This window comes from Aulonocara sp. 'chitande type north' Nkhata Bay, linkage group LG7 (genome assembly GCF_057382095.1).
Source record: "Aulonocara sp. 'chitande type north' Nkhata Bay isolate Kocher_YH1m ecotype deep benthic linkage group LG7, A_spYH_male_GT1.1, whole genome shotgun sequence".
Classification (NCBI taxonomy): Eukaryota; Metazoa; Chordata; class Actinopteri; order Cichliformes; family Cichlidae; genus Aulonocara; species Aulonocara sp. 'chitande type north' Nkhata Bay.
This window is the reverse complement of record NC_141350.1, coordinates 19,384,758-19,403,667: the sequence shown is the minus strand read 5'-3', so window position 1 is coordinate 19,403,667 and position 18,910 is coordinate 19,384,758. Positions and strand designations below refer to the sequence as shown.

At 43.1% G+C, this 18,910-nt stretch overlaps 2 protein-coding genes and 1 pseudogene across 2 annotated transcripts; 2 read left to right on the top strand and 1 right to left on the bottom strand.

Moving 5' to 3' along the window:
* Nucleotides 1-2,068: 2,068 nt before the first annotated feature.
* On the top strand, nucleotides 2,069-9,632 carry yars2 (tyrosyl-tRNA synthetase 2, mitochondrial). Its single transcript, XM_086299267.1, has 5 exons — nucleotides 2,069-2,897; nucleotides 3,272-3,439; nucleotides 3,607-3,762; nucleotides 4,034-4,204; nucleotides 9,336-9,632. The coding sequence occupies exons 1-5, from the start codon at nucleotides 2,110-2,112 to the stop codon at nucleotides 9,493-9,495; spliced, it is 1,443 nt and encodes a 480-aa protein (XP_086155393.1). The 5' UTR covers nucleotides 2,069-2,109; the 3' UTR covers nucleotides 9,496-9,632.
* On the bottom strand, nucleotides 6,384-8,162 carry LOC147325013 (membrane-associated guanylate kinase, WW and PDZ domain-containing protein 1 pseudogene; annotated as a pseudogene).
* Nucleotides 9,633-11,106: 1,474 nt separating the features above from the next.
* cdkn1bb (cyclin dependent kinase inhibitor 1Bb) lies at nucleotides 11,107-17,120 on the top strand. The gene is made up of 3 exons (XM_086299269.1): nucleotides 11,107-11,898; nucleotides 12,124-12,242; nucleotides 13,464-17,120. Exons 1-2 carry the CDS (start codon nucleotides 11,457-11,459, stop codon nucleotides 12,234-12,236), a joined length of 555 nt encoding a protein of 184 aa, XP_086155395.1. The 5' UTR covers nucleotides 11,107-11,456; the 3' UTR covers nucleotides 12,237-12,242; nucleotides 13,464-17,120.
* The last annotated feature ends 1,790 nt before the right edge of the window (nucleotides 17,121-18,910 follow it).

Sequence of the window (18,910 nt, the reverse complement as noted above, 5' to 3'; positions counted from 1 at the left end):
CTCTACTTGCATATATCTGGTCACAGAATGTCAGACCCACTTCAGCGCAGCTCAGTTTTTAACCTTGCAGATTTCCTGGGACTCGCTCATCCCAGGTGTGCTCGGGGAAAAACCACAAACCTGTGTGTGCCTTAGTGTGTGCCATAAAACACCAGATTTAAAAAAAATAAATAAAATAAAAAAAGTTTCTTACGCACACACTTGTAAACTGTTGGCATCTTCAGCTAGATTTAGCTGTTTGTGACACAAAAGGGTCCCACAGGCTGGAAAATAATGTCACTGTACATTCTATACAATGTGCACCCTTCTGGGCAGTAACAGTGAAGGATTTGCTTTTCAAAAATACAGACTTTTTAAATGTTAAACATAAAAAAAAAAACTGCTAGAAACTTTATCAACAAGGCAACTTAAAATGTCAACAAGATGTCATGTAAATTTGCAAAGTCAGCTTTCCCTTAAGAATGTTTTTTTGTGTGTTGAACTGTCAAGGGACTTTTAAACTTTTATCAGGGAATCGTAGTCTTCCTTTGTTGAACTAGCTCAGGATATAGGACAGTACTGTTTTCCCTTCCTCATTCACTCTGGAGTGAGTATAGAGTGCTCTGCCTTACAATACGCATACACCAACAACAATACAGATTAAGATTACCTTTATTTTTGTTTTTCCTGAACTGAAAGAAAGAAAAGAAAAACTTGGGCTTACTTGGGGCAGCAGTTATAGGATTTAGAAACGTGATTTTTTTTTCTCTCCTGAGTTAAACTTGTTTCTGTGGCTGTAGTGTCATGCAAAGAGACCATGGAGTCTCCCTTTCGATGTGTTGTTAATGTGTACTGTGGCTTGATAACAATACTGTAAATGTTTGATGAATGTATATTTAGTCATTTAAACGATGAAACAAATTGAGATTGAATGGATTTAAAAATAAAGTGATTTTAAAATCTGCTACGTATCGTGTGTTCAGACTTTAGTAGGTAACGCCAGTCAGTGCAAGTTATTTTTATTATAACATTGCCTTATTTACTTTTTATACCAGAGCTAGGTTTCTAGTTCAGATGCATCTTTACGACACCAAGATGTGCACATACAAAACCAAGGTGCCATCAACAAGACTGCTGAGGGACATTTAACCACATATTAGATGAGCTGTATGTATACTTTTGATCCTGTGGGTCATTTTAAAACGGGTAACTCCAGCAAACTGGTAGTCCAAACTGCAGAACCCTGGATTTGCTGCTGAGCCTTTTCTTTATGCCCAATTCATCCATGACTGTCAACCTTCCCGTGTGACAAACACCATTAGTTCACACAACGGTCATTGGCCTGATCTCCAGTTATGATGAGACTGCATACAGAGATAAAGTGCAGAACCTAATGGCACGGTGCACCACTAACAACCTCACCACACACACACTGTCTCCTTGGTAGCAAAACCAAGGAGATTGTGGTGGACTTCAGACCGTCTAAGACATAGGTGTCAAACTCTGGCCCGCAGCCTAATTACATTTGGCCCGCGAAGCCATACCAAATTACTATTAGAGCTGGCCTACTGGTATTATACAGCTAATATATATATTGTTTAGTATTAAGCTTTGCTTGTTCCATATTCAGTTTTCCAGCAAAACTTATTTGAGTCCATAAGAAAAGATTCATTCCTATATCTGGAGGAAGATTTTTTTTTTTTAATAAATATTAATGTTATCCCGTGACTTTGTTCCAGTTTTGAATTTTGGCCCACTGTGTAGTTGAGTTTGACACCCCTGGTCTAAGAGAACAGACACAGGTCCTGTGTACATCAACAAAGAGGCTGTTGAAAGAGCCTATAACTCTAAATTCCTCTGTGTGCATATTAAAGATGAACACTCTTGGTCCAAGCAAAGTCATTTCGTTGTTTTGCTTCCCTGCGCATCAGAGGGGGAAAATAGCTCAAAGAAATCATTAAAAGTCCAAACTGACCACAGCATTCATGCCCACGATGAGTATATGTAAACTGCGGGTAGTACACCCAAGCGTTTCCTTGAGAACCACCGCACCAGAGGGCGCTCTGCTCCTACCAAACGACCCAAGCTTCTACTCAGTTCCACCTCCGTGTTCTTGTCACATTGTCCAACATGGCTGCGTCCATGGTGGGTATCTGCTGTTATGTGTGGCGGCGTGGCTCTTGTAATCTTCTCGGGCCGGCCACTCTTTGCCTCACACTCAGGTCTAAATTTCACTCTTCTTCTTCCGCGCACCACGGGCTGCTTCTCTCTCTGCACAAACGCGGCGTTCTGAAAGACTCATTCCCAGAAAACGCAGCCCAAGAGCAGCTCCCCCGGCTGCTCCAGTCCGGTGCTCAGACGGTATACTGCGGATTTGACCCCACAGCCAACAGTCTCCATGTGGGGAACTTGCTCGCTCTCATCGGCCTGCTGCACTTCCGAGGCGCCGGACACCATGTGATCGCGGTGCTCGGAGGAGCCACGGCACAAATCGGAGATCCGAGCGGGAAGACGAGCGAGCGGGAGCAGCTGTCCGCGGACGTGGTGGAGGCGAACACCCACAGCATCCGGGAGAGCATTCAGAGGATCTTCACCAACCACGAGCTGCACTTTCACGACGGTTCCAGGCCGCTGGGAACCGTGACTGTTCTAAACAACCTGAGCTGGTATAAGAACTGGGGCGTGGTGGGGTTTCTGTCGGAGGCTGGAAGACACTTCAGGATGGGCACCATGCTCAGCCGCCACAGCGTGCAGTCCAGGCTAAAGAGCGCCGAGGGCATGAGCCTGACAGAGTTCACCTACCAGGTGTTCCAAGCTTATGACTTCCACCACCTGAACCAAATATACGGCTGCAAGATTCAGCTTGGAGGCACCGACCAACTGGGCAACTTGATGTCTGGCCATGAGTACATTCACAAGTAAATGTTTTTCCAAGCCCACTACTGTTACAGTACTGGGCTAATTAATTCATAATTACCTGTCCCTGATAAGCCTGCAGTCCACCTTTTGAAGCAGGACTAGGCTATTTTTGTGTGGATAAACCCTGCATGTATTTCAGACTCCATTATAAAATCTGCAAATTCACTATATATTCTTGATCATTAGATGCACATACATCAAATTTTTTGAGACATTAAGTTCTACACCCAATTATACCACCAAGATGTTTTTGGGTTGGGTTTTTTTTTTTTTTTTTTTTTTGCCTGTCTCTCTACCAACCAAAACACACACATGCCTGCCAGATTTACCCTGAAGGCTGCCTTGAAACACTGAAAACGTTATTTTTCTCCAGAGTAAGCGGCGAGGAGGTGTACGGCCTGACCATCCCGTTAGTTACCAGCACTGTCGGGGACAAGCTGGGGAAAACTGCAGGCAATGCAGTGTGGCTCAACAGAGATAAGACGTCACCCTTTGAACTCTACCAGTTCTTTCTCAGGCAGCCTGATGCCAGTGTGGAAGGGTATGTGGAAGTGAAGGCTGATCATGTTTGTTGAGTTTTAATGAAAGTGCAATATCCACAAACGTCTCATCGCAACCCTGTTTTTATCCGAAAGTAAGTATTCGGTGCACAGTCATAGGATGCTGAGGTGTACTGTGTGAGCTGTTTTTTTTTTTTTTTTTTTGTAGGTATCTGAAGTTGTTCACCTTTCTGCCTTTGGCAGAGGTAGAGAAACTGATGGAGCAACAGAGAGAAGATCCAAGTAAACGCCTCGCCCACAAAAGACTGGCTGCTGAAGTGACAAAACTGGTGCATGGAAAGGAGGGCCTGGAGACTGCAAAGAGGTTAGAATTGATCTGTGTGTTTATTCCCCTAAATTATACATTTTATTTTCTTGAATCCTCATCTAGAGCTCTTTTACGCTGTAACTTATTAGAGTCAAAGTGCATTGTGTTTAGAACAGCAGGACTATGCTCTGCCAAAAAGTGGAAAATGTTATGCCTGCAGTACAGTAAGAGGAAAGTGCTCATTGCTGTAGTCTTTGTTTGCTGTGGCTGCCCATGTCCTCTGTCTTCCATGTGGACAGAATGGTCATATTTAATGTCGTCATTGCAGATGCACCAATGCACTTTATCACAGCAGCGTGCAAGCCTTGGAGGAAATGAGTGATGAGGAGCTTCAGGAACTCTTCAGGGAGGCACCTTTCCATGAGCTGCTGTTGGAGCCGGGGACAACTGTTATAGATGCCTGCCGCAAGGTCGGCGCCATCCCTGAGGGTCCCAGAGGGTAAGCACCCCAGTTCTCCTTTATCTAAATGCGGTACCAGAGTGGTATGTAGTGCTTTGATAGAGCTTGTTAGTGTGAGCATACATGCACCCAGAGATCCACAGTGTAATCTTTTGTGTATGGTGTGTAATGCAGTTACACATTCTGGGAAATAGAGGTGGGGGGATTGATCCAAATGTCGATAGCACCGATACCAAAGTTGGTATTTGTATCAGAACGAGAGTAGCAAGATAAGATCGATACTTTGTTTCTATCCTCCAGCCCGCTGAATTTTGTTAACCAAATATTTTTTTAGTAAATGAAGCTAAAATCTTCAATGAAAAACATCTGAACCTTTTTGAGTTGACTGTCACAGCTATTTTATTTCTATCCTGTAGAACACAAGTGCTGAAGAGTAGTGTTTTTTTGCAGCAGGTGCAGGAGTTTGTGGTCTCTTTGTTCTTCAGTGATAACGCTCACAGGTAGCCACAACAACTTCTTTGTGTCCGAGGTGTAACGATAACACCCAGTCACGATCACGCAGTCAAATTTCATAAGCTGGTTTCCTGAGGAAAAAAAAAAAGCATTGCTTGTGTTAGCTGGGTTGCAGCTGCCCCTACAGCCTGTAACCATGTAACAGTTTGATGTGTGCCTTTAGTGCAACGATAGCAACCAGTCACATTCACGCCGCCACATTTCAAAAAGCTTCTTTTGTAGAAAACAAAAGCGTTTTCTTTGATTCTAGCTCTGCTGTCATGTAGCTACAGCCAAGATAACTGCCACATCTAAGGTGTATAATGTAGCAACAGCCCTGCAACATGTAAACAGTTAAATGTGTCATAATTATAGGTTACCAGCATAAAAATGTCATGATCAGATTAACGTATTTTCAAAAATGTTGTTGAAAAGTACGTTGTTTCCTTCTTCTGGCTACTACCCAAGCCATGCAAAACTGCAAAATGAACCCAAGTCATCAGCCCTCCACCGCCGTGCTTGACAGTCAGTATGAGGTGTTTGTGATTTGCTGTATTTGGTTCACTCCAAATGTGAAGGTCAAGTATATATCCACATTGGTCTTGTTTATTCAAAGGACAGCTTGCTTGTTTTTTAAGGAGAGAGGAGGCTTTCTTCTGGTAACGATTCCAAATAAGACTTGTTAACTCTTTTCTAATTGTACTATCATGAACTTCCGCATTTAAAAATGCTAACAAAGGCCTCTACTGTCTGTGATGTATCTCTTGGGGTTTTTTGGAGTTTCTCTGAACATTGCATAGTCTGACCTTTGCTGGGATGTGCACTTATCTGAGGATTGATAGCTCCCTTGAATGTTTCCGAGTTGTGAATAATCATTCTGACTGTACAGAGATGGAGTTGAAATTATTTGACCTTATGACCTTGTTAAAGCCACTGCTGTCTTTCCTCCTTGGCACTATGTTATGTTACACCCCGGCCTAGGCAACCGGGGTGCAACGCAGGAAAATAAAAATAAGGAAAAAACACGACAAAAAAAACCCACTAAGGCTCTCCACCAAAATCCCAAAACGAAGGTGTCTCAAAACGAAAGTATTGACAAAACCCATTTACAGCTATTTACAACAGACTATTTATTCACAACAAAACACCAAACTATTTACAACACGGGGGAGATCGCGACCATGACATACTGAAACACAAGGCTTAAATACATAGAAGGAGCAATCAGGGAATGGACCACAGGAGGGAAACACAGCTGGGGCAAATTAGACCTGACGAGACAGGGAAACGTAAACTGAAAACACTAAGATAACACAGACTTTCAAAGTAAAGCAGGAAACACATAACAGTCACGCCAAAAACAACACACTGACAACACCGAAACGTAACATTTCCCCCCACCCAAAAATCAAACATGTAACCCCAAGTGAAAAGTTTGATTCAGACAAACGAAGGCTGAAGACGAAGGCAGACGAAGCTGATGGAGGCTGGAGCGGTCCCACTGACCCTCCAGCAGACGACGAAGGCTGGAGCGGTCCCTCGGACCCTCCCCTCAGCGAAGGCAGATGAAGCTGATGAAGGCTGGAGCGGTCCCACTGACCCTCCAGCAGACGACGAAGGCTGGAGCGGTCCCACTGACCCTCCAGCGAAGGCGGATGAAGGCTGGAGCGGTCCCACGGACCCTCCAGCGACGACAAAGGCTGGGGCGGTCCCGCAGACCCTCCCCTCAGCGAAGGCAGATGAAGCTGATGAAGGCTGTAGCGGTCCCACTGACCCTCCAGCAGACGACGAAGGCTGGAGCGGTCCCTCGGACCCTCCAGCGGAGACGGACGGCTAGGTCATTATCCAGCTCCTCTGTATGTACCCCTTCATCATCTTCAGATTCTTCCAGGGGTTTCTGAGGTTTGTCCAGGCACCGAGGGTCTATCCAGGAGGTCGTCCTTGTATTGTGGTCTATAAAATAGACCTCTCCGTTCTCGGTATAGGCCATCTCCCAGTTGTCGGGCAGAGGTCCCAGCGGATCCTCTGGGGGAGGATGGCTCAGGTGAGTGTGTGTCTGCTGTGTGCTCTCCGTGATGGCCGGTGGTGAGGGGGTTGTCCCAGCGTAGGACAGGTCACTCTGGTGGGGGGCGAAAGGGCGCACCGAGTGATGAATCTCGTCTAATTCACTAGAGTCTCCTGTAAAGCTGCTGTTCATGTCATGGAGGTCCTCGTCGTCCTCCTGCTGCTGCTCTCCAGGCACTAATCCAGCATTGTGCATGTCATTGTAGGACTTGGAGCGTCGGGGAGTGGAGTGCTGTGAGCCCGGCAGGCTACTCCTGAGCCCGTCTGGCAGTGGGGCATCACCGCTGTTACCACTACTGCTAATCACTTTCCCACTGGGGGGCTGCACTGGTGGCTTGGGTGTCCCATAATAGTTACCATCATATGTTCCTATCTCCAAGAGGGTCCCACTTTTCTCCAATTCCAGGAATTGCTCTACTGAGAGGAATTCGTAGTCCACGCCAGGAACTTCTCCTTCACGTGGGGCACGGGTAGTACAAGGCACAGCGTGACGGTAGAGGTTGTCTCTGATGGTCTGCTGCAGTTCGTGGTCAGGCGAGGACTTCTGGAAGCGCTGGCTCAGATACTGCTTCAGGTCCTTGGTCAGCTTGCTTCCTTTTGTCTTACCTTGCCTGACAGTTTTAAACCTGGCGGGTCCTTTGCAGTTCTTTAGCACGGTGTATATGTCGTACAGGGGTAATCCCGAAATCGAGAGATTCTCCACTTCGAGCAGCAGCTCCCCTTCACCCAGTTTCCCACTTTTGTACACCACCGCATTGTGGTTCAGCGGTCCAATGTAGGCGAACTCTCCGTTCTCCGCGCCGCCACGCAGCGGCACGTTGAGCTCACCGCGGGCATCTTTGGACACGGAGACCTCGTTCACCCTGGAGGTCCAGTGGTTCTTCTTCAGCGCGGGTTTGGACATTGCGAACAGTTAACGAGCCGACGCCAAACCGGCCGGACTCTGCCACCGGGGTTGGGGGGGGGAACACAGTCACAGCAGTCCCTGTCTCTCTCCTGCTCGTTAAAAAGTAGATTTGTATCCGAGGGACGCGCAGAAAACTTTCTTTCTCTCCCACAGAAACATGAGCGCCTCTGACAGTACAGGTCCCGAATCAAGCCATTCCTGCCTGCGCTGAAATCACTCCTTACTGTGCGGTTATTCTCATCACTTTTCTTAACATCCCCTCCGGTTTAATCCTCCTTTACTGTTGTCACCCTACATCTGCCACGCTCCCACTCACGGCTCGCGTCCACTTCTTAAATCCTCTCGGTTGTTTTCAAAACTCACTTTTAAAGGTTTTCCTTCCTCTCTTCCTGCTAAAAGAGACTTCACTCCTCCTCTGCCCGTATCCGCAGACCCCACTTTATCCACAGTCGACTGCGTCCAGAACTCCTTTAACCAGGTACGTCGCTCTGGTGCGTGGAGCTGAAAATCATTCCCACTCTGGTGCTGGGGATGTGTTGCTGTCCCCCCTTCGGACCCTCCAGCGATCCCGGACCCTCCAGCGAAGACAGACGGCTGAAGCGGTCCCTCCCTCGGACCCGCCAGCGACGGCGGACGGCTGAAGCGGTCCTCGGACCCCCCAGCGAAGGCGGATGAAGGCTGGAGCGGTCCCTCGGACCCTCCAGCGAAGGCGGATGAAGGCTGGAGCGGTCCCTCGGACCCTCCAGCGAAGGCGGATGAGCAGCCCACCAGCTGCACAGACGGACACGCAGCCCACCAGCTGCACACACGGACACGCAGCCCACCAGCTGCACACACGGACACGCAGCCCACCAGCTGCAGAAGGCTGGAGCGGTCCCCCGGATCCTCCAGCGAAGACAGAAGGCCGAAGCTGTCCCCCCTTCGGACCCTCCAGCGATCCCGGACCCTCCAGCGAAGACAGACGGCTGAAGCGGTCCCTCCCTCGGACCCGCCAGCGACGGCGGACGGCTGAAGCGGTCCTCGGACCCCCCAGCGATTGGACGAGCCCCCATATGTTACACCCCGGCCTAGGCAACCGGGGTGCAACGCAGGAAAATAAAAATAAGGAAAAAACACGACAAAAAAAACCCACTAAGGCTCTCCACCAAAATCCCAAAACGAAGGTGTCTCAAAACGAAAGTATTGACAAAACCCATTTACAGCTATTTACAACAGACTATTTATTCACAACAAAACACCAAACTATTTACAACACGGGGGAGATCGCGACCATGACATACTGAAACACAAGGCTTAAATACATAGAAGGAGCAATCAGGGAATGGACCACAGGAGGGAAACACAGCTGGGGCAAATTAGACCTGACGAGACAGGGAAACGTAAACTGAAAACACTAAGATAACACAGACTTTCAAAGTAAAGCAGGAAACACATAACAGTCACGCCAAAAACAACACACTGACAACACCGAAACGTAACAGTTAACATGTGCCCGAATGCCTCAGACCAGTAAACTGCCAAAACCTTTAGAGGTGCTCACACTTGTAGATCAGTTAAGTCCATTTGATTAGCAGCTCCTGGATCCTCCTCACTCTCTAAATTCCTGTGGAAGAATACAGGGTGTACTTTCTTTTTCACATGACTTTTAGATTTTCTTTTTCAAGATGAAACCCTGTCCTAACTGATGGTGTAAATGTTTGTGTGCAGGTATCAAATGGTTTCAGATGGAGCAGTGTGGATCAACCACACACGTACAGACAACCCGGAGCAGGTACTGATCCCCAAACTCCACATCCTGGCTAATGGACTCACGCTGCTCAGAGTGGGCAAGAAGAACTTCTACATTATCAAGTGGCTTAGCCTCTGACGGTGCCTTATCAAGCAGGAGACCACTATATTATAATGGACTAACTGGGAAGGTAGGCGACTACACCTCAGCAGAGTCAGGAAGGATCATTTCCATTTTTTTGGATATAAATATGTGTATGTACAGATTAAATGTTTATTTAAAACATTTCTATTAAAAGCGTTTGATATCACGATTGCTTCCTGGTTACTTTGTATGGACATTGAGAGGCGGTGTGATGACCACTAGGGGGCATCATTGCCCCAGAATTAATGGTGGCCAGCCAGCAGCCACAGCTGCAGCACATAGCCTGCTGTGACCTCTTAAGTAAATAATTGCTCACAGTAAAATTAAATTGCATCATTTCTTGCAGGTTGCTTGCTTCTATTTTAAGCAAATCCAATTTGTTTCATCTTGATCAGAACCTGAGGCGAGCATCTTTTTTGACATCACTCTTGTTTTGGGGGCTTTTTTTGTTTGTTTTTTTCCCCTTCAGTGGAAAAGTGTAAAACTTGGACGATAAAGAAAAAGAAGCTGGAAAAAAAAGCTTGATAAATTTAAAAACAAACAGTACTTTTGCTTGAAGATCACATTTTTAAATAGAGCCTTAAATAAGAAACAAAGAAGTTTGGACTATTATTTTCAAATTCAATTCAAAGCAGGAATTTGTACATTATTGTTGACCTGACTTGTGTTGAAAGCAACACATCTGCTCATTTTTAGCAGATTACTGATCCCTCCTCCTTGCAGGTAATGATCAAAACATTTAATCTAGTGTCCTCAATATGAGAGTCAGTGTAAATTTAGAAATCACTGCTTTGCACTTTGGCCCACCCTGCCTACTTTTTTCCAGATTAGGGTTAAAAACATAAAATTAAAATTTTCCATATTTTTCTTTTTTTTATTGGTAATTTCTAATGGGATTTGGATAACGCTAGGGATTTGTGCGAACCTGCCAAGTTTTTCCTGAGGTGTCGGGGGAAAAACGTTAACACTGAGTACTTTCGGCTTCTTTTTTTTTAAAAAAAAATTTCTAAATTTGCTGACTTCTGATACTGTGTGGGGTTTTTTTGTTTTGTTTTTTTGTTTTTTTTAGCACTGTGTTTTTTGTTTTGTTTTTTCGCTCTGGGTTCTGGTGGCAGTGTGGACAGAGTCTGATGTGTGCTGACCTTGACCTTAACCACTGAGGTGCAGATAATTGGTGGAAATGGCATGTCATAAAGATACACATTAGCCAGATTGGCACAATTTTTTTTTTTTGTTTGTTCTTTTTGTTTTAAGTTAATTGTTCTGCACCTGTTAGGAATGATTTGTTATGCTATTTTTTATTTCAAAGATTATAATTTTTCTTATTTGGCACAGCCATGACAACATTTATTATCAATAACCTTTTTTTTGTACATCCTCTTCCCCCACTCAGTTATTTATTATACGTTAAATACAGAGTTACATATATACATGACACTCACACGCTTTTTTTTTTTTTGTTTTAAGGGAAAAGGAGAAAAAAAGAAATCAGAGCGGCTTAATTTAGCCGGTCCACCTTAAGAAAAGTAGGCGGGCTTAAAAACTCTGACCAATGAGCGACCTCTTCGGGAATTTAAATAGCTCAGCATGTCAATCATGCCCCTACCCCCACATCAACCTTTCGCCATATTGGGCGAAAGAGAAGGGCTGTCTGCAGTTTCTCTCGCTACGGGACAAAATTGACAGAGCGCCTTCAGTTCCTGAGCACTTTGTTTTGATGAGACTACGCAGGGCTTCACAACACGGCGGCTGTTCGCGTCTGCATTCCGACGTATGCATGGCATAACGCGTTTCACGCTTTTTTTGGAGCTTTCTCAGCGACGAGGAGATAACCGTTGTTTTTGAGTGTTGTGTGTGTGTGTGTGCGCTGCCTTTTTGTTTTTGTTTTTTCCCTCCTCGTGAAAAACTGGACGCTCCAGGCTGTTTTAAAAAATTGCGTGTTTTGCTGGAGCAAAATGTCAGATGTTCGACTTTCAAACGGGAGCCCGACGCTGGAGCGGACGGACTCACGGCTGTCTGAACACCCGAAACCGTCAGCCTGCAGGAGCCTCTTCGGCTCGGTGGATCACGAAGAGTTAAAGAGGGATTTAAAGGGACATTTGCGGGAGTTGGAAGAGCGCGCCTCCGACCACTGGGGCTTCGACTTCGCCACTGACACGCCGAGGGCCAACTCCAGGTTCGAGTGGAAACTAGTGGATTGCAGAGACCTGCCGGGCTTCTACACTCGGCAGCCGCTTACGAAGAAAGGCGTCTGCTCCACTGGGAATAACAATGTGGATCTTAACGGGAATCACAGTTGTGTTGTGGTGCCTCCGAGCGAAGATCCCGACAGGGCTGACGGGCAAATGGAGTGCACGGAACAGTGTACAGCGCTGAGGAAAAGACACGCGTGTCACGGTACTACATACGCTCCAGTTTAACCCGTTTACATCAGTTGTTTCTGAGCAACGCAGCTGATCGCGTATTGATTTGTGCACCGAAAAAAAAATTTTGAAAATCATGGCCCCAAAAAGCACTGTAAAGAGTGGGGTTTGCCTGCAACACTATACCACTATTTTTTTTTTTTTTTTTAAGAAATGACGAAATTTTTGTTTTTATTTTTATTTTTTTTGCTTTTTGCAGACTCCCCTGTTCCGAGCAAGAGGTCACACAGCAGCTCAGATGTTAGTTGTCCGAGTCGGAGTCACTCTGCAGAGCACACGCCCAGAAAGACCAGTCCCAAGAGGAAAACGTGAGAAAAGGTAAAGACTGTTCATGCAATATTTTTCCTTTTTTAATCATATTTTTCTTAAGGAAAAGCAAAGATTTCGTAACAAAAAAAAAATAGCTCTGTGCATAGTGTAACTACAGTAGGCTGTTTACTGGCTACTCCATCTCCCAACTGGGGGTACCTTTGGAAAACGAGTAAATCTGCAAAAACATCTGGTTATTCGTTTACTGAAAAATTGATACCGCTTTTAAACCATTAGGAGGCATTCTAATTCAGCTTAAACACCCTTTCAGTTCACTTAAATAAGATTTGGATGTTACACAGCTTTGACAGTCTGCATACTTTTGTGCACGTCCTTCAAATGTGCTGTCAGTCTGTCTCATTCATTAATGAGCGGGGACAGAAACATGAGGGAGTAAAAGGGGTTGTGGGGGGGGGTTGGTTTTTAATTTTCCACTCGGACAGAGAGAGCTCTGTCGATACACTGCGATCGAGGTGAAACAGGGGAAGGAAAAACAAACGAACAAATAATGCCTGTACATTTTAAAGATCTTTAACATTTAACCGCTGTCTGACACGGTGAGTCCGTTGAGTTTCCGTCGAAACTTGTAAACAAGTGCTGAACAACAGTGTAGTAGTGTAACACGTCAGCAACTGAGAGCAGGGACGGGAAGGGGCTGGTCTCTGTGCAGTGCTGCACACGCGTTGCACACTAACGTTACAACACACATCTGTCCCTGCCGGTGGAGAGTGTGCAGAAGAGTCGTGCAGGTCTGAAAGCAAGTGTGTGGGTGTGTGTGTACTGGCCAGGGCGACGGCCAATAGGCATGCAATCAGCATTGTTATGGCAGGATGTCAACTGTCAAAGCTGGGGGGTGGTCACTTCTATTTAATGCATTTTATTTATTTCTATTTTTTTAATTGTAGAAATCAAAAAATACCCCCAAACAAGGCTGTCTCATAGGCATTTTCAGATCTTTTCATGATTAAATAGGGGTGCTAATGTAAAACTATACCAGGTTTTCTTTTTTGATATCAGTTTTTATTTATGTATTAATACATGTACAAAACTAATTAGTTCATTCAGGTCTCCTGCTGCTCTGAGGTTTACCCCTTAGACCACACTAAGTTTATTTTATTTTATTTATTCATTTATTTGTTTGCAGAAATTGTTGCACAATGCCCACATTAGTGTCATCATTGCAACCTCTTATGCTTCTTTTTTCTTTCTTTCATCTGTTTTGTCTCACAGAACTGAAGATGAATGCCCCCCCCCCTCCTTGTTTAACATGGAGAAACCTCAGTGTTGGCTGGTTTGTTTTTTGGTTTTGTTTTAGGGTTTGTTTGTTTTTGTTTTTTTTGTAATTTCTTTTGTTTGTTTGCTTTTAGTCTAGTGTTTTGTTTTGTTTTGTTTTGTGGGGGGGGTTGTTTTGTTTTTTTGGAAGAGGATCTACACAGCATCCGAAACATATCAACCTTCCTGAAGATTGGGAAGGACGCTGTTGAAGCACTGAATAGAAACACTAAATTTTTTGGCACTTAATTAAAAGTTACTTCCTCTAAAAGCAGTCGATGTAGCAGTGTGCAATTAGGTTTAATTTACTTTTTTGCTCCTTTTTTTTTTCTTTTTTCTTTTTTCTTTTTTTAACTACCTGTGTGTAAATAAAAAAAAATATATATATATATAAATATATAAACATATATTATTTCTCTCCATATGTAGCACATAAGACATTATGATTTAAAAAGAAATCCTTTATGTAAAACGGTGTGAATTTTGATTTGACTTGAATTGCAATGTTTGATAAATGTTTCCAAAATGCTGTTCTCTTTAATTTTTTTTCTTTTTTCTTTTTTTTTGGGGGGGGGGGGGGGGTGTTGACACAGTCCCTAATTGCTACATTTAAAACAAAAAATTTTGGCTTCTTACGGTTTCTTAATAGTGTTTCTTCCCTCGTCATCTTCCTAACTCAGCATTGAAGAATGGTACAAATGTAGCGTTTTTTTGATTTTTAATAATTTTTTTCCCCCCTTTTTCTGCTAAGTCTAGTGTCACCAAGTGTAAATTCTCCTATACGATCTAGTTTAACAGGAAGAAGTGTAATATTTGTGTAAGGACAGTCTTTAAGTCCCTTGATATTTATTTTGTAATTGAGGTGCTTTTAGCATCAGCTTAATCCTGGAATAAGATTTTTTTTTTTTTTTTTTTTTCCCTCCCACGCTCTGGAGTTGCGAGGTACTCAGATATTGAAGGACAAAGACTATACAAACTGCACAGGTTGAGTTCTCTTTGACTGTTCCTATTGTTTGATGAACATTAAGGCTTGTGAGGGGTTTTGTTTGTTTTTGGGTTTTTTTGGTTTTTTTGTTAAAGGGTTGAATGTCCTACAATACCAAATACATGGTTGCATCAATATATTTGCCAGCACTGCTTGTGCTCTTCAATTGACTTCACATTGTGTTACTTTGTGATAACCGAGAGATGTTTGTACTTTTCTCATCAATGTTGTTAGCCTGCTGAGGATGCACATGAGCATCTAAAAGCTTCCCTTTATTTGCCTGAAGTGTGGTTTTTTTGTTTGTTTTTTTTTTTTTTTTTTTTGAAAAAGACCAGGGTACACCTAAATGGAGACAGAAAACAGCTCGTCTCTGGAATGCAGTCACCATGCCTGTGTATTATGTAAATCTTTGCAATGTACCTTTGTACATAATTTTGTAAAAACACTGAGAAATATACTAACTTATTTATGTCAAGCCTTTTTTTTTTTTTTTTTTTTTTTTTATGTAGAATAAAAAAATATGGGTTTTTGATTACGGTTATCCAAAGTGGCATTTACTTTATTATAATTGTTTTATTTTGTAAAACCATATTTTTGGTAGTGTTTTGTTTTGTTTCTTTTCTTATAAAGGTTGCAAACTGAGCCTGGTAAAATATTTTGATGTGCATTTTTTTTTAATGTGTGGTTATAAAATGTATTGCAATCAATTAAAAAAGAAAAAAATGAGTTGTGGTTCCTTCTTACACTCGGTGTAAATTACACACTTGGTTTGTAGAAAAATAGGATGAAAATAGTTTTTGCTTTGTTCATTCCCCAAATCATTGGGACGTACAAAGTATTTGCAACAGCTGTGTGGGTGGACTTCCTGGAATAATACAGTGACACTCCCAATATAATTCCATCAGCACTATGAGCAGCAGGTTGACACTTTAGTCATCCAATCAAAAAGACAGTGGGGAAAGCAGACCACTCGCTGCAGCCAGTAACATTTAGTAATTTATGGGTAAGGCTTTCATTTGCTTTTAATCTCAGTACAAGAGTCTTTTGAATGCAAAGTAAAACAAGGCAAGTCAGGTTTTTTGTTTTGTTAGGCTTTTTTTTATTTTTATTTTTTTTATTACCATTTGTTTTTTCTTTTTCACTATTTACATGGGCTTAGTTGCATCTGTCTGTGTCTATAAAAAGTGTGTGTGTGTAAGAAAATAAGGGAGTGTGTAACTGGAAGACCCAGAGTGATTTTTTTTAAAAACTTTTCTTTCATACATGTGTCTTCTATAATATATCAAATTCATCAAAATTTTATTTTTATAAATTTTTATTTAATTCAAGTAATTTTTTGAATGTGTACAATGCAATGTGCACACAAGCTCAGTATTGTACTTATATACATTTTAATCTTCGAACTGAAAAATCATAATTATGTCTTTTATATGTTTAAAATTAATTCACATAGGTATTGATTTGGTTTGACCCTTAATCAGTCAAAATTATAATTTGCATTTTTTTTTTTGTAATTAAATCACCTACAGTAATCCACTTGAAACATGAAAAAGATCAAATAAAGGATGAATTAGTAAATGAAAGGTGTTCTTACAGGTGCTATCAGGCAACACATATGTGCCATTGTACACCAACTTTCATCCAGTACTTGATAATAATAGTAATAATAATATAAAGAGAATTCCTCAGAGTAAGTGTTGTTCAATCTGGCTGTCGTGAGTCTGAAACTCAGTAGAAAACTGACTCAGTGATGCTACTTCAAATAAATTGGTGTTTCTATTAAACAGAAGTGTCTTAATGTTGTACTTTTCAGCTTTCTTGTCACTCTGAGTGATGTATGCTAAAAGTGGAGCCCTAACCTGTGCTGAGATGCTCTTTGACCTCTAGTAACTTCACTAAATGTTTTCACTGCACAGAATTTCCCAACTTCCTTCTTGTATGAGCAGCACAGGAAGACACCTGTGCTTAGAGCATTTTAAAGCTGGATGGGTGGAGGCTGTGCATTTGAGTGTGCCCAAGAGATGGTGGGGGTGTGAGTGGTGTGGTACGGTAAAAGTGTGTGGGGGATGGGTCCACTCCTGAAGTGTGCAGGTGGGTAACCTCAGCTCAGCCATGCACCCCCACTCTGAGCTTGTCCCATTGTCCCAGTGTGTGGGCTTTTGTGTGGACAGCCATTGTAAGAGCCCAGGGCTGGCCACTGTTGTGTCTGGGGCTTCTCTGCTCAAACAAAGGCCCCGTCTATGAGCCTCCACCCTACCCAAACAGCAGACTGACTGACTGACTTGGTGTCTGACTGACAGACTAGGTGGCTGACTAACTGACTGAATGGCTGACTGGGTGCCTGATTGGTTGAGTGATTGATTGGATGGAGCAGAAGAGTGGAAGTACTGTGTTTCAGGCAATCTGTAATACTCAGTGTACATCAGTGTCACTTATATACGTGATACTGTTAAATGTATGATGAATGAAATACCAAATAAGTTTTTTACTATCATAATATGTATAAAATGCATTAGCTTTAATGGGATTTTGACAGTTAGGGTGATCATTTAAAAACAAAGTGCTATAAGTTGTGAAATGACGCAGGCTGATGAGGCACTCAAGGGACATGTTCTGAAATGTAAATAAAAAAATGTCAAAAGAGTTTTTTGTTGTTGGGTTTTTTTTCCAGGAAAATGCAACAGTCGCAGGTGTTTTTGCATGCATAAGACTGACATCATTCCACATATTCACACCAGCCTTGTATTACATGGGTGCATTTTTCAAATTTCTTCAAGTATATTTGTACAATGCTGGTGTAAAAGTTGCACACATTTCCCAAATGCTACACTGTTTGTAAAACTCTCAATATATAAATTGTATAACAGCTTGAGCATCCTTATCTGTAGCATACTTCTATCATGCTGTTGCTATTTCATGTAATCTAATGTTTAAACTATTGGATCAACACTTAAATAATATATATATTCTAAATGACAGGGAATAACAGGGTTCCACACCTGGACCGCTGTGACGCAGCAGCATCCAGCTCTGCGTCGGAAACACCTTTTCTGCAACAACGGGAATGTCCCAGAAAACATTCCCGTAACACTCCAGCACAGCCAACCAAACAAAAAACGCACTGAGTTTGAGGAAATTCCTGTAAGCCAGTCAATCAAAGATGTGGAAGGCATCGTTGGCCTGTTCCTCTCTGCAACATCTTGCATGTGCCAAGAATTCACACTTCCTTGCTATATCAACAGAAACAGGTTATCTTTTCCTGTTAAGCGCCCCAGCACTTAATATAAAGCCACAAGTTCCTCCCTGTGTTTCCTGCCCAGGCCACAACGTACGTCATCGAGCTGTTCCCCTGGCACCTTAGGCTGTGAATAAGGAGAAAGCAAGTGGCCACAAACAAACACCTTACATTTATCTCTCTGTCTCGTTCTGTGTCTGTTTCTTGGTTTCTCCAGTGTAGTTTCTAACAGTCTGCAAGCATACAAATTGCTTTACTTGCTGAGCGTTTGCTGCAGCCCGGGATGGAATTTCAACTGTTTTTTTGGACTGCTGAATTTGATTAATTGAGCAAGGAAGGGCTGTTTTAATACAGGGAAACGACTTCATTGAATAGCAGATGCACTGTCAGAACTTCAGTATGTCATATACTCTGGTGTCGTATGCAAAGGGTGCATGCTGCAGAGTTAGCGTGAATGAGAGGCAGGGAGGAGAGGTTAAGAGGTCAGAGATACTGCAGAGCTCTGAATGACAGATGCACAGATGTGCATCTGCGGCGCAGTTTGGGGGGACAGAAAGGTGAGGGAGTTTGGGGCGGGGGGTGGGATTGGGGCGGGGGGTAATGCTCATTAAAGCAGCACACCTGCAGCCCATCAAAGAGCCTTTATCTCTTATCAATTGAAATCTGCTAAAGCACGCAGCATTAGACGTACAAAACAAGCAGACTGTGCTGCATGCTCACTCATAGTCTCTTTATCTCTTTCCCTCTCCCAGTCTCTTCTGACCAGTGGATAGTACCTGGCGCACTAATCCTGTCAGGAATGCTGAGGGGTGTATTTGGATGCATTTGGCTGAGAAATCGAGACGACTCTTCCCGCTGAAACATCTGTGCAGAGCACAGTCTTTCCTCTCATCAGTTTCATATCAGATCCTTTTTCATTGACCTCAAGGAATCTCACACAATGGTGTTATCAAACTGTAAAGCTCTTAAGATTTACCCAACAAAACACCATTCAACTTTTCATGTATTTTGAAACTGTGTTCTTTGGAGACCTGGAGTGTACAATGTGCCTGTCTCTAAAACACTTTGGGTCAACTTCTATTGCTTAAATTTGGTATAGACTATAAATCCCACAAAAGGTTTCTGACATTTTTCATGATGTCTATCTTTTTTTTAAAACGTTTAATAAACAAAGTATCGATCCTA